General features: G+C 40.8%; 1 protein-coding gene across 1 annotated transcript in view; it reads right to left on the minus strand.

The window, feature by feature from the left end:
• Positions 1-1,343: 1,343 nt before the first annotated feature.
• The window catches only part of ajap1 (adherens junctions associated protein 1), a 55,308-nt gene continuing 39,142 nt past the window's right edge, over positions 1,344-17,509 (minus strand). The window contains exons 2-5 of the mRNA XM_085345015.1: positions 16,280-17,022; positions 3,132-3,219; positions 2,749-2,991; positions 1,344-1,416 (exon numbers count right to left, since the gene is read on the minus strand). Of these exons, the coding sequence (XP_085201141.1) occupies positions 1,344-1,416; positions 2,749-2,991; positions 3,132-3,219; positions 16,280-17,022 (1,147 nt within the window). The remainder of the gene's footprint in view (positions 1,417-2,748; positions 2,992-3,131; positions 3,220-16,279; positions 17,023-17,509) is intronic.

The following is a 17,509-nucleotide window of genomic DNA, read 5'->3' on the forward strand; positions in this document are numbered from 1 at the left end:
TTTTTTTGTCGGCTTGTTTTTTAGTCCATCAGTCGTTGTTGAAACTTCTGTCCATCCAGGTTGTGGCACATAGTGGCATTATTGGCACATTGTTCAGAAATACAGTTCATCTTCCTCCCGAAGAAGCTCCTTGAGTTCCTCTGTGATAGGGCTAATGTTTTCCTTGAGACATCCGCGACGTCCACAGTCTAGTTCCATACATCCTGTAAATATATTTATATATAATCTATATCTAAATGACCGTAGGTTCTTGGAAATATGGTTTTCGCAGCGTTATGGCTGCTGCTTGTCAACTCTAGAAAAATAAATATCTTCACCAGTGTCCAAAGATCACGCTATTTTACAAAAGAAGCTGTTTTTTTGTGTTTCTTGTTTCCAACTGGATCCTGTGGAGATGCAGAGAACACAACCCCAGTTACTTCTCATTATGTTGCCAGTGCAAAATTAAACACACACACAAAGCTAGCCTGCTTCTGACTTATTATAGGGAGAATATGTGACTCCAGTGCCTTTTTTACATGATATGAAAGGGCAGTGTTGTATTAAAAATCAGTACAGTTAAGGTCTATTGTTGCATACACTTAAGCCTAAAAAATACACAAGATTTGCAAAGATAAAAAGGGATCTTATGTCTTTTATGACTCCAGCACAGGGAGCAAGCTGTGGAAAGCTAAGCTGAGTGAGACTAATGTGTGTCCAGATAACCCAGGGTCCCTGTCCCTGCCTCTCTGTGTTACCTGCTGGCAATCTATTCCTCTTAAAAATCTGGGTCAATAGCAAACATTACACCGCTTCTTGACCTTCCAGCAACACTGTGGGGCTAGACCATGTGTTTAACGTTCACGCTTTGAATTTCAAATGCTGGCCCATTCTGGCATATTTTAGCCACGCATAAAAATGTGTCACAAGTCAAGCAAAAGTGCCCCTTACTCCTTGAAATGCGCCAAACAATGCACCTTTGGTGTAAGAATGAAAGCGGCACCAAAAATATCAATGAAAATGTTTCAGATGTGAGAGGAGAAATAATTAACAGTGACCATAGTACTGATATTCACATAATTAGTCTCTTATCTCAGCTAAAGACCCCGGCTACTGCATTGAACCGGATTCCTCCTGGGTTTTTTTTATATCAAAAGGGAACAAGATGGAAAGGGAGCATAATCATGTCACAAATAACAAACATATGCCAAGTTCCCTTTTATTCCCAAAGTGGGGCAGCATCACCATGGGGATCGAAGGCTCAGATGATTATTTACAAGGGGATAAAGTGCTGCGGTACCCACCAAAGCGTGAATTCAGGAAGTCTCTTCCACCCACAGAACATGAACAAGGCCTTCAGCTCGTCAACATGAGATCTCAAACCACTTCTCTGACACAAAGGCCACAGGAATCAGTTGTCTTTCAGTTGGTGAGGGCCTGTTAGGCAAAACGCAAGAAGTCAGAGTCACACTGCAAGAAGTTAACTTGTGAATATAAATGATGTAATCAGACTGGTTACATTTTTATATTAGATACCATCACAACATATTAGTTGATAGTAAACCTCCTATAATTGATTCTAAAATTATCATTGGTGAGCAGTGTCTTTTTCTCATAAGACTTCTTCTTTTTTATGCTGCACACGCTACAAGGCCTAATTATGTCTCTTGGTAGCCTTAAGTGCCAAAATCAACACGGTACCACTGTCACGTACACAAGCGGGGTGACAGAGACCTGCACTGGGTGAAGGTCTATGTCAGCCTCGGACGGCTGCTCTGCAAAAATAAAAAAAATCCTAGATTTTTCAGCAGTGCTGTTGGTTAACCTGTGAAAAACAAGCTATAAAAACCTAACCATCCCTGTGTAATTTAAAAGCAGACTATTTACAGCAGATGAATTATCCCGCCATCCTTGCCAACATAATGAATCTGTTACAGGGTTTGGATTCACTGAGTAAGTGTGACCATCTTTGCTGGTCCTGCGGCTTAGATGACTATGTTATCCACTCAGACAGCAAACACTGTGAATACTCCACCAACTTATTGTCGGCGTGGCAATGCAAAGTGTGTGCGATTTCGATGTGAAACCTACCTGTCCGGTTAAATCGCAAAGCGGAATGCAAACGCACCAACGACTCACCAAAGACACATCTCTCGCCTAATGTTTCTCTGTATATATAACACTTTACATGTTCAGTAAACTTGGGCATGTAAAGTGTATTTACTGATATTACATAACTTGCAGGTATTGAAGTTCAAAGCATACACCTTTGTGCCAACGTTTAATACTCCCATGAAGAGCCAGACACAAAACGACACAGTAAAGACATCTATCAGCTGACTCATTACACCAATAGAAATCAGTAGAACATGTTATTTTTTGTGTGTGTGCAGCCTGAACATGCTGAGGCATGCGGCAGATGGATGAGGTGATGGGAAGCAGTCCGCCAATTTATGTGTAGATTTGCTCGAGCAAAATACCGACTGAAGCTGACTGTGGCTGCGGGGTAAAAACACGAGCTTGGAGACGAATGTGAGGATTCGTGGTCGACATTTCAATGCTCTTATTCTCATCTGTTTCTGCTTAATGCTTCTTAATCCTGAGTACGAGTTACTGGAACGTTTTTTAACCTATTTTAAACCGATCAAGCCTTGCTGCTCAGCACGGAGCTTCATAAAATATAAGCCACATGCTAATAACATTCACACTGTGGATTTCCAAGTGCTGAATGACTGGGAAGCGTGCATCCACCTGTCATACAGTCAGTACCTGTTTCCGTTATAAGCAGTCTTGTAGACAGGCGTCTGCTGGATCATCTCATCAGTGTAGATGGGTACGGCAGTCCGAACGCACTCGTGCGAGCACTGCAGGCTGTCGTTGTAGGCAGTGAATATGTCCACCTTGCTGGGCACCCGAGCTGGGGTGAAGTCTGTCAGGTTTTGGCAGCTTTCTTCTTGCTGGTGGATCTTTCGCTGATGGCTATTGTGGCGACCATTTCTAGACTGCGCACAGCTACAAAAACACGCACCAAAGACAAGAAACAAACATAAAATCATACCTTGTACCTTCGTTCATCTATTAGGGTTTCTGAAAAGGAACGGGGGTGCGCGTCTGACGTGTCGTGAAGCAAAAAGTAAAGGAATCTTTCCTACCAGTTTTTAAGGACGAGTGTTGTAATCAAGGCCGCGATAACCATAATGAGAGACACAGTGATTGTGATTATCTGGTGAACTGCCAAACCTGTAAAAAGGGCAGAAATGTGCAGGAGAGCAGAGAATTACAATCATTTGTATAGGAAATGGATTCCCCTGTTGTTCACAGCACACGGCCAAGCACTTCACTTCTGTTTTGTTTTTTGAACTGCACAAACTTGCTGCACTTGACAAAGTTTCGAGGCCGTCCTCTTAAAATGTAGAGGATAACAAGCTGCAAAGTGTACTGGTGACACTGACTGAGTTTGAGAATTAGAAATTATTCTATTACAGTACAGTCCACTCGAATGGGTAAGTGAGTTTTCTAATCTGCAGATCGGAACTTTATATTATGTCACCAAACTCACAATCAGTAGCTCTACAAAAAAGAACTGACATGTTTTTCCATAATGCTGTCTTTGTAGATACTGCCCCAAGGCTTTTATTTAAATATTAAATGAGAGCAAACAAGTTGATATGTTATAGATGTATATTTTTATGCATGAAAAAAAAAACAGATCGAAAGATGATCTGCAGTCTGAACGCTCTAAAGGGAGGCATGCCATTGCACAGCTAACAACCAAGGCCACTTACACACATACATACAAAGACACACACGCACATTATGTGAATCATTAATTGATTTGGGGCAACAAGACATGACCATATATAATTCGCAGAAAAGTACTACCACGTTAAGATGGCAAACTAGTCATGGCCCGCCTAGGAAAGATTGCATTCACTTGAATGTTTGGTTTGTTGTGTAAACTGAAACATTTTTCCACATTTAAGGTGTTTTTGGAAACCTTAAATTAAAGTTTGGTGTCACATATACCACTATTTCTCCAACTAGCTGCTAACTGTGTTTGTTAGCTGTCTGGTGCTGGGCAGGTAGCATACGGTGACTGAGGTTATATATACTCCTGCATTTCTGTGGTACTTCACTTCTTTACTGATAAAGTCAAAATTTGAACCACAGTAAACACTGACTCAGTCACTGCAAGGACTTCTGAGGTCACATTCCTATCCACTCACTGTTAATATTCATGATACTCTGGGCTGAGTAAGATCTATTTGGACGTGTCTCCCTGCTCTTAGAAAATCATTATTGGAAAAAATTAAACCCCAATTATAGGGCTATCAGAAGGAAAGAGTGGTTGCTAGCTGACAAAATGATAACTCATATGGACTGAGTCTTTAGTGGTCAATTTAGAACAGAACACTTTTGTATGAATCACTGCTTATTATTATTTGATCTAAGGAGGATTATAAAACCCGCAAATCTCTGTATAATCACAAGTCAACCTGGTGGCAACCATATCATTGTAAATTCACACAATCACTACGATTGTTTGCTAAGCTTTCTGGACAGTGCCAAGCCATACAAGTATTCAGCCTTTTGTTTATGCAGGACATCTTAATCAGCTTCCACATATATATGAAGCCCACATTTGTATGTTCTGTATGACTAAAGTATAAAAGTGCTTTTATTACTTAAAGACTTCAGACTCATGTGTGCTGATCTCTCACTGGTGCCAGAGGAGAGTAATCCAAACAAAACTGCCCAGGACATGTCTAAAGTAAGGATTAGTGCAAGCCTATTGCATTGTACTGTAAGGTTAGTGTGTATCTGTGTGGGTGAGTGATACAGCATGAGAGAGACTAGGACACAATGACACACTGCAGCAGGAAGCCAAAAAAAGAGAAAAAAGGGAAAGAAAAGCCGTCATGATGAAAATGCCCACGTGGGCCTTATACATCTCACCTCTCCATCAGCCAGCTGCCTGGCTGCTGATCCAAGCCAATTTGTCTTCGGGAAACGCTCAAAAGGAAGTGCTGCTCGGTCATTTTAGAAAGCACACAACGTCTCCTCTGCCTTCCAACTGTCTAAACAGCCTCTTCTTAGACAATAAACTTAGATGGGCAGGACCATGCAAAAGACATACCAGGTCAACCTTGGATTAATGATATCTCCGGCTGGCTCAGGGAAGCCTTACCTTCCCAGTGCAATCAGGGTCCCTTGCCATGGCAAAGGCACATTAACTTATCTGGCAAGTCATTTGCATTTGCCTCATATCCCCTCTGTATCCTCTAACCCCCCTCTCTGCCTGTGCCAGGCTTATGCTGAAGCTGTTAAGTTGAAAGTGTTCAGCTGTAAATTAACATCTGTCCAAATTCAGGCACAATACAGCTCCAACCTGACCTTGATCGATAGTTGAGTTGTCCACTGAGGATTGCTTCATTTTATATCGATGTCAGACTGAAAGAGGGGGACTTTCCAGTCAGTAGATTTTAAAATCAAAAGCTGCACTAATTTGATTTGTAAAGCCATTACTGATTAAATCCCATTATGGGACAGAATTAGGCTGTGTTCCTTTCCAGCCTCCTATGGACACTCCTCAGCTCAGGAAACAAGTGGAACTTCAATTAGTAAATTACAAACTGCCATTAACTGACAAATATGATGATTGATGTCTGTAAACATGTTCAGAATTCTATAATTTTGTATGAGGGGAATGTGATTGGCTACGCTAGGCAAACATTCACATGCTGTGCAGGGCTTACTGATGCGGCTTTACATCTTATTGCTATTTTTTAATGCTATTTAACCCTCTCAAGGCAGGCGTTGCAGATTTGTAACAAGTAAAAGCTAACAACCTGATTATCCCACATACATATTTTATGAGTTTTTTTTACTCAGAAGTACCACTGCAGGTATTGTTTTGTGCATTAGCAACAAAAACTTAATTTGAGCCTGAGAGGGTTAAATCAAAGTTACTTCCAGCTGCTATTCGGAGCCAAAACAAGCACACTTTCATCACACGTCCTTTAATGAAACAACTGTACCCAAGAATGTGAGGTCCAGCAACACAAACACAACATTAAGTCTATTGCATCTTGATTTTCAGGGCAGTACATTTAAGGCTGTGGGAATAATGGAGCAGATAATGACACGGGTGACAAATCTGAGTGCAGAGGCTAGTTCTATTTTAATCCACGACTGCCAGTTGGAGGGAGGGAAATTTGGCCTCTCTATCTAAAACTCATTGTGTCCTGGCAGTCAGCTTGAAAAATCACCTTTGGCAGTCACCTTGCTTTAGAGATACCCAGTTAGATTTTGTTTGGTCAAATCACTGCCAAACAAAGAGCAGCAGAGAGTCACACAGGCAGAGGGAGGAAGGAAGAGGAACTAGGGACATGAAGTGATACAAAAGGGAAGGGACTGCTGGCCTGTAACCTCTGTGGAGCTCCCATCAATGCTCCCAGCAAGGAATAAATGAGATTTTTCACCTTCATTGCTATGACAGTTTGATGAACATGTCAACAAAAAGAAGTACAATTAAATTAAATTTCCCCTTGCCACCTATTTTTAATAAAAGAGCGACAGCTTAGACACAAAAACTCTGGGGAGTCAATTAATGTGACGTTAATGCGTCGAAGACAAATATCTGTCTCATCAAAGCAAAAAGGTCAAAAGAACAAAAATACAGTAACATTTTTACAGATATATGTACACCAAAAATAACAGCCCCACCTTTACAGAGTGGTGGAGCATTGGAGAAAGAAAACTTCGCCTATGTCGGTGCAGCTCTAGATTGCCCTCTTTAAAAGTGCAAGATAACTGATAGGGGATTGTGAAGTCCAGGTTCTCTTCTAGTTTTAAACCATCAACCTTTCTCTTTATGTACATAGTTTATCTTCTCTAATTCTGGATGCCGTAGTTAGCTTTTCCTACCTGTTTTGCACCAAACATCAGGCACAGTCAGCAGCTAAACAGCCAGGCATTTCTCTCAGCACATTTCTTAGTGGACACAAAACTAGTGAATATGGGACTTTCAGTCTGCTCAAAGTGTCAAGCAAAAACATTTTATTGACATGTGTGCCATTACAATTGTATAAAAAATTTGGTGTTGTGTTTACTCTGCTGCCTCCAAGTGGAAAAACATCCACTTTTTACACTGTTGCTGCATTAATCTGAAGAATCACATCTCTAATCAGAAGATTTACTAATTTATATTTATAAGTCACCAATTTCTTGAGTTGTGGAGTGATGGTTATGGCTGTTTTTATGAAGGAAAATACAGTCACAGCAGTTCTCTCTAAAAATCCAGTATGATTTATATGGGTAAAACTCCTCAGCCGTCAGTGTCTTGAAATATCACTTTGGCTTAAAATGTTATGCACACAAATTGTTATTTTCCCTTATAGCTAACGGGTTATTAAATGAGATTAGATTTATTTTTAGCTTTTGAATAGTGGCAGTTGAGTCAGACCTGAAAGTGTAGCAAGAAAACAGCATGTTGACATGAAACAGCTGGCCTGGGATTGGCTCAACCCAGGCAAATGCTGACTGCAAGCTACAGGGACATCATTTATTTTGATAATATTAGCAGTAGTCGTTTTATTTGTTCAGTGGCATATCAAAATTTCTTCTTGTGCAAACACCATTCAAATCGTCTCCATGCACAAGGAATCTACTTTAGCCTTTCTAAACAGTAGTTGAGATGCAAGATCTGTCTGTCTGCTGTTTCATTCGTAAATTAGAATGATGCAACAACTCAATGGTGATGGTGCTACAAAGAAAATCAATATTTAATCACTGTGCATATGTATGAGTTATTGTGTTAGTGTGAGTGTGTGTGTGTATACTGCATCGTCTACATGTAGTGGGTTTAGGCATTATTTGCAAAGTGATTTAGAGGTAATGGCACCAAAGCCCACGCAGTATTTGCTTAAAAGCACCTGAAAAATGTAGGAAAGGGTCCTCATTTGTAAACCAGACTTTTAGCTTATAGAGGTTGAGCAACCTCATTTCCACAGAGAGCAATGTGTGTTTGTTCTGGCATACCCAATACATGCCTATATAAACCCTCCAAGACTGAGCAAAACAGGTTAGGAGAGGGCTTCCATCAAAGGTTTGCCTACTGATAGCTAGAAACTGCCAATTAATGCTGGTGTCAAAGTGTCAGTCTAGGGCTGATTTCCACAGAGTCACCGAGCAATCTAAAATGCTCACTGAAGAAGCGGACAAGAGAGCTGAATGAGGAGCAGGGAGAGGAAGAAAGAGAGCGAGAGGGGGAGAGGAAGAAAGCTAAAGATCGGAAACAATTAGTCTACAGATCTTTTCTCTCAATGTCAAAAGCATTGCTGCATAAGTCAAGCTCAATGGCAAATGCAACAATCCATTGCCAAAAAGAAAAAGTAGCTAGAGTCTATTGCTCCAGTAAGGCCTTTTTTCCCACAAACATGCGCTCCTCTTCTGTCCTTCTCTGTATTAGAAACAGCAGGGAGCACACAAGAGCTCATCCTACAACAAACAAATGAAAATTACTGCAATTTTCAGGAGGGTGTAAAATGGCATTGCTACTGAGGCAGTTTCAAACAACCTTCTGAAAAATCTGTGTACTATCATGCTGGTGACAGGAGGCATTTTTGTAAACCAAACAAAAAGCTTAGCTGAACTGCTGACCAGGCGATTGGACCTAAAACTGGCAGGCAATACAATATCTCTCTCTCACTCTCTTATTTTTCCAACAAAACCTCCAAAAATAAAACAAATAAGAGTTTGGAGAAGTCATATTAAAAATTCTCCCTAAGCACTTTTGATTGACAGAACAATCTAACATAGCCAAAACAGTGTCTCGGTCAACATCTGTAGTCTTCTTCCTTGAGGCGGACGTGTCAAGCCACGGAGAAAGAGCTGGAGAAAACAGAAAGTGAAACAGCATCTGCTCAGTGAAGCCCGCTCAGCTCCTCTTGGCTGAGATTTCTGTAAATCAGGAACAGGGGGGTTTGACTCTGCACGCCTGTCGCCGGGCATCAGCATTTAAGTCCAGATTTAATGCTTGAGAAAAGGAGATTCATTTTTACTCACTTTATTGAGAGTCAATACAGAGAGTAAAGGCAACCTTATTGGATTGCCATGGTAACTGTTGGGAGAAGTGATTTCTCTCTGTCTCTATGTGTATCTCTCATTGTTGAAGAGGCTGCATTGTACGCCTATATGGGTGTGCACAGGTCAAAAATCTGCATTACAATGCTCGCCGCGCTGCCTTCTTTAAAAATAGATTGCTGGGATGCTTAACGTACATTTTACATGCTCTCACTTTGCTCCGTAGTGGATGTAAACTCCATCCACTTTACCCACACGTCCATCACAAACTTGATAGCGTGACGTGATTTGTTACCACATGGATCCGTTTAGTTTAAATACCTCGAATTCATACGCTGAATGCTGTTCTGTGCATTTTAAACATCCTCTACAAGCAACCGACAGGTCCGCACGGCTCAACGGGACCGTTCGGGAACACGTGGTGGCGTTCGATGGCCCAACATAACACTGCAACATTTAACCTTGCAACCCTCAGATCATCTAACAAGGCCCAAGTTATCAGTAGTGGCTTTGCTGACTGGAGTTTTAATCATCTCATATCCATAATGGAGCTGACAGCTCCATCTGCGTGGAATAGAGGGGGATTGAAGTTGCTAGCAGCACAAACAACAGGAACAATCAGTGAGCATCTGGAGGCTCCACAGCTATAACACCCCCCCCTCCACCCGCCTCCGCTCCCTACCCTCAGCTCCTCTATGATGGCCAGAGAGAGCAGGATCAACAGGAGCCTGTTTGCTTACAGTATCCCGAAAAACTCCAATCCAAACAAAGTAAAATGTGTAACATGCACAATGCTGGCATATTGTCTCAATACAAGAAACTACAGATTGCATGTTGGTGATTAACCACAAAGGTTATAATACTGTGAGAAAGCATTTAATTACATAATCATAAAAACCTACGGCTGCAAGCCAATAAAACTTCACAGGTGTTAAACGGATGCCCTGACAGATGACATGCATGAGAATAGTTCAATCTCTGTTAATGAGACAGAAGGCATGCGAAAGCTACTTCCTTCACACAGATTAAGGGCAACATTCACTTCTTTATCTCGGTCTAAACAATTTGGATTTTCACCAGTGCCAGAAAGAACCATCTCTTTTGTTGTCCTGTGCATCCACGCCAACAGCGAGTGGGAGTTAAGACACATAGCCTGTATTCAACAAGTGCAACTCAGTCAAGCTGCGGCAAGCTGTTGTGTACTTTCCCTGTGTCACTACGTAGCTGGTTTTTCTACCAACCCAAACTGGTTGGAGAAATGTCAGAGTAACTGACTGGATCCCACGGCAGGCGTGAGGAAATACAGCTCAAATGTTCATTTCTGGACACTGACATAAATATAGAAAGAAACAAGCTTTTGATGGTAGTTGGATCCAAATGAGCTGCAGTCTCTCAAGAATAATAAGGACTTCCAGAAAATCCAGAAAAGATTATGACAAAAAAAAATATGGGAAAAATTGACAGCAACAGTCAACGGTGCAAACAGTACAGAAAACTTTCTGCTGCATAAAAGCTCAGCGCAGTGCAATCCTGTGGCATAGGTGGGATTATTTTCAGGTTTCAGTATAGTTCTGTGAATTCTGCAGTCAGGATCAGGACAGTTTCCTTTCGCTTTGTGTGACCAAAATCAATGTTAGAAAAGCACAAAATATGAGCTCTGTTTTCCTCCTTTTGTGACTCGAGTCCCAATCGTCAACACAGGTGTAACTGCCTGTTGCCATGGTAATGGCAGTCTTAGGTTTGATTTAGCCTGGGGTTAAGTTGGAATTTTTTTTAATATCTGAAGACATTTCCGCTAATGACAGAATAAACCTGGTTTTCAAAGTGCTGTGGAGCTTGCTTTTCTACATTTTTTTCTATCCTTGTGGTCATACAGGTGCAACATGCGTTCAGAAATTCACCATCACCTGAAGTATTAATGATTTTATCGGAACACAGTCAAGCAACAGAATGTAACATTCAGACTACTGTCGGAAAAAATCTACATTACTTCTATTTTCTTTCTTTTTTGATTTAAAAAAAAGGCTTTTTGGATACTTCCTCTATCACTGGCAAATCCTTGTGAATAAGAGAGCAGTCGAAAGTAGCTTCCTCTACTCTCTGCCACTCTCTGCTCTTTGCATTCATGTTTGACAGCGATTACACTCTGAAATGATTACAGTCATGTTACACACACGCCATATGGGATGACACCAAGTACATTCACGACTTGCGTTTGTGCAAGCATGGCTGCATATCTCTACTTGTACTGTGGTCTCATAGTCAGTGAATGCCTAAGCAGCAAAGATATAGACATTTTCTGAGCTGCTGAGCTAAAGCAACTAAGTGATTTAGTATAAGGAAGTTCATTTGTGATCTGAATATGTATCTAATTATTTTAGGAAACGTGCTACCAGCCCATGCTGCGAGGACCTTTTTGCCTTAGAAAGTCTATAGACTGCATCAACACTATAGATGAAGAGAAGAAGAAGGTACTGAAAGTAACTGCAAGGATGAATGTACCAAACAAATGAATATTTAATTAGTCAATAACTGGCTCTGTTAAATACATAATTTCTAGACATCTTTTTCAGCTATTTTGCAGCTTCTTAGCAATCATTCAGAGCATTGCAGAAACCATTTTTGTAATTAATCATCCAACTTGAAATAACACTTCTGGCATTTTTAATAATTTAGATTTTTTTATAGAATGTCCGTGACCCTAAATTGTATATATATCGATGAAGATGGAGGGATGGATGGATGGCAGAACCCCGGAATCCAGAATGCATGCTATGAGCTAACTGTCATTCTCCATCGATACTTTAAGAATGCAGTTACTTTTGAGTGCCCTTGGTGCTGCACAGTGGAAAATGTGGCCCTCTCCCAATTTTTTTTGAGAAGAGCTGCCATCAAACTCAAAATGAGCTAATATTTTTTCTTCAATAAATAAAGGGCAGATTTTCTCAATTTAAACCTTAATTTTTTTTTCCATTTTACACGGCATCCCAACATTTTTCAGAATTGGGGTTATACATGCTTATTGATACTGTGAATATAGGAAACAATCAAGCACAGGAGAATTACAACAGTAATTAAAAATGTTTAGTTTAGAATAACTTGGTTAGTAAACAGCATAAGTTGTTTAAATCCTCATAACATTGAAACTAATAGTCTCTTAGGTTCTTCTCATACTGGCTGCAGATGACTTGACCATGTTTTGAATGTGAACTGAAATGTGGCGGCACTTCCATGTACATGAAAATATTGTATCATTCACCTGAAATAACTGCCACAGTTAACTTAGCAGAGTGAGTGAAAGCTTCGAGGATGGCAAGGCACAACCACGGAGCGAAAAGTACATTCAGCAGATACCAGCTGGGTGCCAAATGCGCTTGAACTCTCTGCATGCATGCATGATGCATGCACAGTCTTTTGCACTGGTTATGCATTTTTCAGAGCAATGCATCTACATTGCATGCATGTGCACCAGCTTCTCTCCTACTCACTACTAACCTTAAATGGACTTCGACACAGCTCTGTTTAAGCACTGACATTTAGGTTGGTCTTGTATGAAAAATAACTTTCATCTAGGGCTGTGCAATATGACCAAAATCTCATATCCCGATATAAGAATTCTATCGTCCGATAACGATATAAATCACAAAAATGTAAGATTTTCTGTAAATTCTGTGAATCTCGGGCAGCTCGTCTTGCGGAAAGTGTTTCCAGCTGCGCGTCATTTAGCTGGAGTCTAGTGTTTTAACCTATGCATGAACCATACATTTTTAGACATAAGTTGTAAAGGCCGCCGTTTTCTTTGTATTTATTACACGGCGTGCTGCGGGGAAAAGCCTGTTCTAACGTTTGAGTCTAAGGTTTATTTTTTAGCACCTGGCGGCTCTTTTTTAATTCTCATCCGTAGATAATCTGCTCTTTCACGTGATTCAGTTTATTTTGAAAAGTCTCAACAGGATCTTGAGCTTTATTGTGAAAGGTTTACGTGGAACATAAACAAGCGGACACGCGATGCTGTTACCGTCGTTGTTGCTAACCACAACGCATAAAAACAGGCTCTTGTCCGTCCGTAGTGTGGTTATATAAAATATAAGAGAAAGAGAGAACTTTAAGAAATTAATATAGCCACTACAGTGACCATCAAAACGATGAAAAAATATTGCTGTAAACAGTTTATTTTGCGACACCACGAAACAAACGATAGCGTAAAATGAAACGATAGACGTTTTTATATCGTCATCCGATATATCGAACAGCCCTACTTTCAGCAGTTATTTTGTGACAAAGCAGCCTTATGTCTTAGGCACTGACAGATTAGATGCCGTTGTTAGCATTGCTGTCAGATGATGTCAACTCATCTGCCTGTTAAAGTTAACATTGCATGCAGCGGGCAGGTTAGACACAGTAGACATCCGGAAGTGCAGTCATCCGGTTGTTCAGTCTGACGTCACTAGCCGTGTCTGGGTCTAAACTCCGCTGCAGGTCCATATATCAAACGATCACTATGGCATTACTGAGAGTTGAAAAACTGTCTAAAGTATTTCATCTTTAATAAAATGATCAGCCTTCTCCTCTACCAGGTGTAACAATTGAGTTTAACATCCAGGCATCCATGAAAACGGAATTTATGACATTTAACGGAGTTAGAAGTTAGCAGGGAGTTAGCTCGCTAGCTTCTATCTAAATACAATATAGCATGTCCTGACTGCGGGGTTTTGGAAACAAATTAAAACGTACAGCTCTGCTATCACTTCCAGCATAAATGAAGACAGAAAACTAAACAGCAGTGACGTTTGTAGGGTTACTGAAGTTGGGCTAGCTGGTATATAATGATGTGCTACGTGACCGCTAGCGACACAGCTATGTTAGCATAATATAAACAAGCTAACTTTTTTTTCCACTCGATAAAAGTTACCGTGAGTGTTCTCGGTGGTCAGGAACAAATGTAATCGCATGGCAGGATGCTGTAAAAGGACCAAACTTCAGCCAGGAGAACAACTGAGATAATCCATCCACAATACGAGGTTAGTCATTCATATACTGCTGCATGGGCTGGGCTGTAGTTACATCGTAAGGTTTTAAAAACTGAGCTTAAATAAATGATTAGCGGTAATAAAAGCCGAGGGAGGTCAACAGTGGTCGCTGACTGTTTTAGGAGCTTTTTGAGATCAAATAGAAGAAAATACATAACATTAAACATGTTAACAACACAAAAGCCATATTAAACGCAGACTACTTTAGACCCGGAAGTAGGATTCGTCGCGTCATCACTGAACAACCGGATAGATCTTAACCTTCTATGAAAGGATTTCCTGTGAGGGATAGTGGTAAGAGAGAAGGAGAAACCTAGATAAATTAAAATAAATTTTATTAACACTTTTCCCACTTTAACAGAATCAGTTTAAGTTTGCAAGTGAGAGGTTATCCCACTGCAAGTTTCATCAATCATGACTAAGAAATTTTGTATGCATCCACTAAGACAATTCAGAGATATGAGAGTAAGAGACAGGCATACAGTGAAGCGCCTCTCCATCTGCAATGCTTTCAATTCAGCAGCAATCCAATGCTGCACTGCTCGTGTGGTAATTACATCTTGCCTTGGGGCTAATATGAGGCAGAGGGTTAACGTGTTGTGAAGGCAGAGGGAAAATTTCTGCTGCGATTACACACCCACTCTTTGCTCTGAAACATGATTCTCTTCATCTGCTCTGATCAGACACAATGTGCTTATTGATACAATAATATTCAACCAGTTGGAGGGAGAAAAAGTCTCAACTCTCCTTTCTTATCAGCTCTCAGTTAGCTGTGGTGACTGATTTCCTCCAGGATACAAGCCATCATCTGAATCACAGGTGGTCTCACACTTACCTCCCAATCAAGAGAAAATGAAGAGATCACAACAACACTGACAAGATAATTATGTCCTGCCATTTCATTTTGCATGAGCTATATACAGTTCAATCACAGTGCAACTTATATGTATGCCACTAACACTCAAGGCTGTTTTAGGAGGCATCGTTGTTCCAGTATAGGGCTTGAACAGCACTGAGTAACAGCAAATAGTTCAAAGTGTTCATTATCTGAATACTCCCACTGCAGGATGAACTTTTCTTGATTCCTCTAACATTTATCATTGAAACTGAGTAAGTCCTTCCTTATCTTTGCATACTTTTATGACATTTTTGCTACTGCACTAAATGGGAAAACTTAATTTACCACAGTTATTGTTCCTAAGTTGTTAAAACATAACTTACATAGGTCATTTTAATAAAAAAAAACATGTTCCTCATAGACATAATGACATACTAAATCTAATAAGCCCGGCAGGAGAAGATTGTGTTTCCACATTACAGAAGAACTGCCCATAAAAATCCTTGCCCATAAAATGCCCACCACCGGTATTTCAGACCTGAGGGCTACAATATAGTCGAGGGCATAGTCTGTCAGTATCAGCGCCTATATCTCTAAGCTGCAATATTATAGTCATGAAAGCAGATCATCAGATGTACAGTGAAAAGGTGATTATAGAGGCTTATAATCAAACAAACAACAACCTTTATTTATCACATAGACAATTAAACAGGGTACAACATGTAGTGAAATTCTTGCGTCCGAGCTGCGGACAGGCTGCAGACATAGCCGCGCCATTCCAGGGCTTTGTTTTAAGCATGGGGGGTCTAGCCAGGACCGTTACTGGCTAGACCAGTAAGGGTGGTAAATGTGTGATGGTCACACATTTAACCCCTTTTCAGTGTAAAAGCAAAGCTGTATATTTCAGATTCATTTGATTTTCAGTTTGTCAGAGAGTGGCCAATTATCCATAGATCCATTGGGGCTTAAACAGATTATGAATTTGTTAGGAAATGTCATTAACATACGTTTCATTCCTATAGAACCTGTTTTACGTGTATATATACCTGTAAACACAACTGTGGAAAACTTGTCATATCACAAAATAAAGCTCTGCAGAGAAAAGCCAATTCATAATTTATTTATAATGTTTTCAGAGCTGATTTAACAAATGTGTTACCTTTATCCACTTAAGGTTCCCCTGAGAAATGTTTTATTAAAAAGACAACCTGCAAAGGAAAATCTAAGTAGCATGTTTGGACACTGCTGACTTGAAGAATTACCTTCACATCACTCTATGTTTGTCTGTTTAACAGTTACTGAGAGAAAAAAAACATATCTATATCTATATATATCTTATATCTCTTACCTGGTGTGTCCCCTGGTGGGTCTAGCTTTGGTGGTTTGACAGACTCCGTGTTGCTCATAGAGGACTTGGTGGTGCTCTTGGACTCTGTTGTGGTCACCACAGTGAACGTCCTTTGGGAGAGCCTGGTTGTAGTGCTAATGGTTGTGGCCACTGTAGTAGTTGCAGCCCTGGTGGACGTTAAGTTTGGCTCCATTTTGCCATCCTCATCTATGCTATCAGTCCCCGTGGGTCCCCAGTCAATAAATCCAGCCACTGTTGTAGTCCGGCCCTCCTGAGACTTGTCATAGCTGTCCCATTTGAGCTGCCTCCTGGTTCTAATTAACAACCTCTCGCTTGATAAAGCAACTGGAGCTTTTGCTAATACAGCCAAAGGATCGCCCGTCTCTTTTTGAGAGTATCTCAGCCGGCAATTCTTGCACGCTGCTTGTCCTTTGTGTGCTGGCTTCCAATGCTTTTGACCTTTAACTTTTGGCACTATTCCTGCCCTGCTGTCTTGGGGCGGAGGAACAGGGCTGAGGAGCCGGTGGGCTAACGGGCTCACTGTTCTCCAGTGAAGCATGTTAGGCTTATCCCAGAGGGGCTGCAAGCGAGGCCGTGAGCGAGGCACCGGTTTAGGCGTGAGTTTGATCCCCAGACCTTGACTGAGAGGGCTGCACACAGAAAAGTCCAAGGTAAGGTGAGTCATGGCTAGCAGGATCCACACCCGATGCCCCACACAGCTGCCTGGCTTCAAAGCAGACGGACTGCAAAGAGAGAGTAAATGAGAGGCAGCGTTTTAGATTTAGCACTAAATGTTAAAAAAATACAAATCAAATTTTCTCCGTCTCCCATCCTACCAAGTTTTAGCTCTTTTGTCAAGATGCACAGCAGTAATTATCCCCTATTTACACACTTAGCAAAGCTTAACTCCAAGTTCTGGAAAACACACCCAATTACACTATGATAATAATTAGCCTCGCAAAGTGATTCTTCAATAACAACATAAAGGTCAGACGCAGGGTAAACGTTGCAGAACATGGGAAAGATTCTGGAGTTGCTCTTTTCACTCTCAACTGTAACAAGCAGGGAGGGCGAAGCTGCAGATTCACATCAACCCAGTGATGATAACGACAACACACAAGGTCAGTCCTCGTTTAACTGATCATCATCATCATTTTCAGCATTATCTCCTCCAAAACACAAAGTCATCTGATTCCCAAAAGAGAAATCTGGTCGTGCAGAGAAACATCT

The sequence above is a fragment of the Diplotaxodon limnothrissa genome, linkage group LG20 (genome assembly GCF_057381915.1).
Source record: "Diplotaxodon limnothrissa isolate DT_005_m linkage group LG20, D_limnothrissa_male_GT1.1, whole genome shotgun sequence".
NCBI lineage: Eukaryota > Metazoa > Chordata > Actinopteri > Cichliformes > Cichlidae > Diplotaxodon > Diplotaxodon limnothrissa.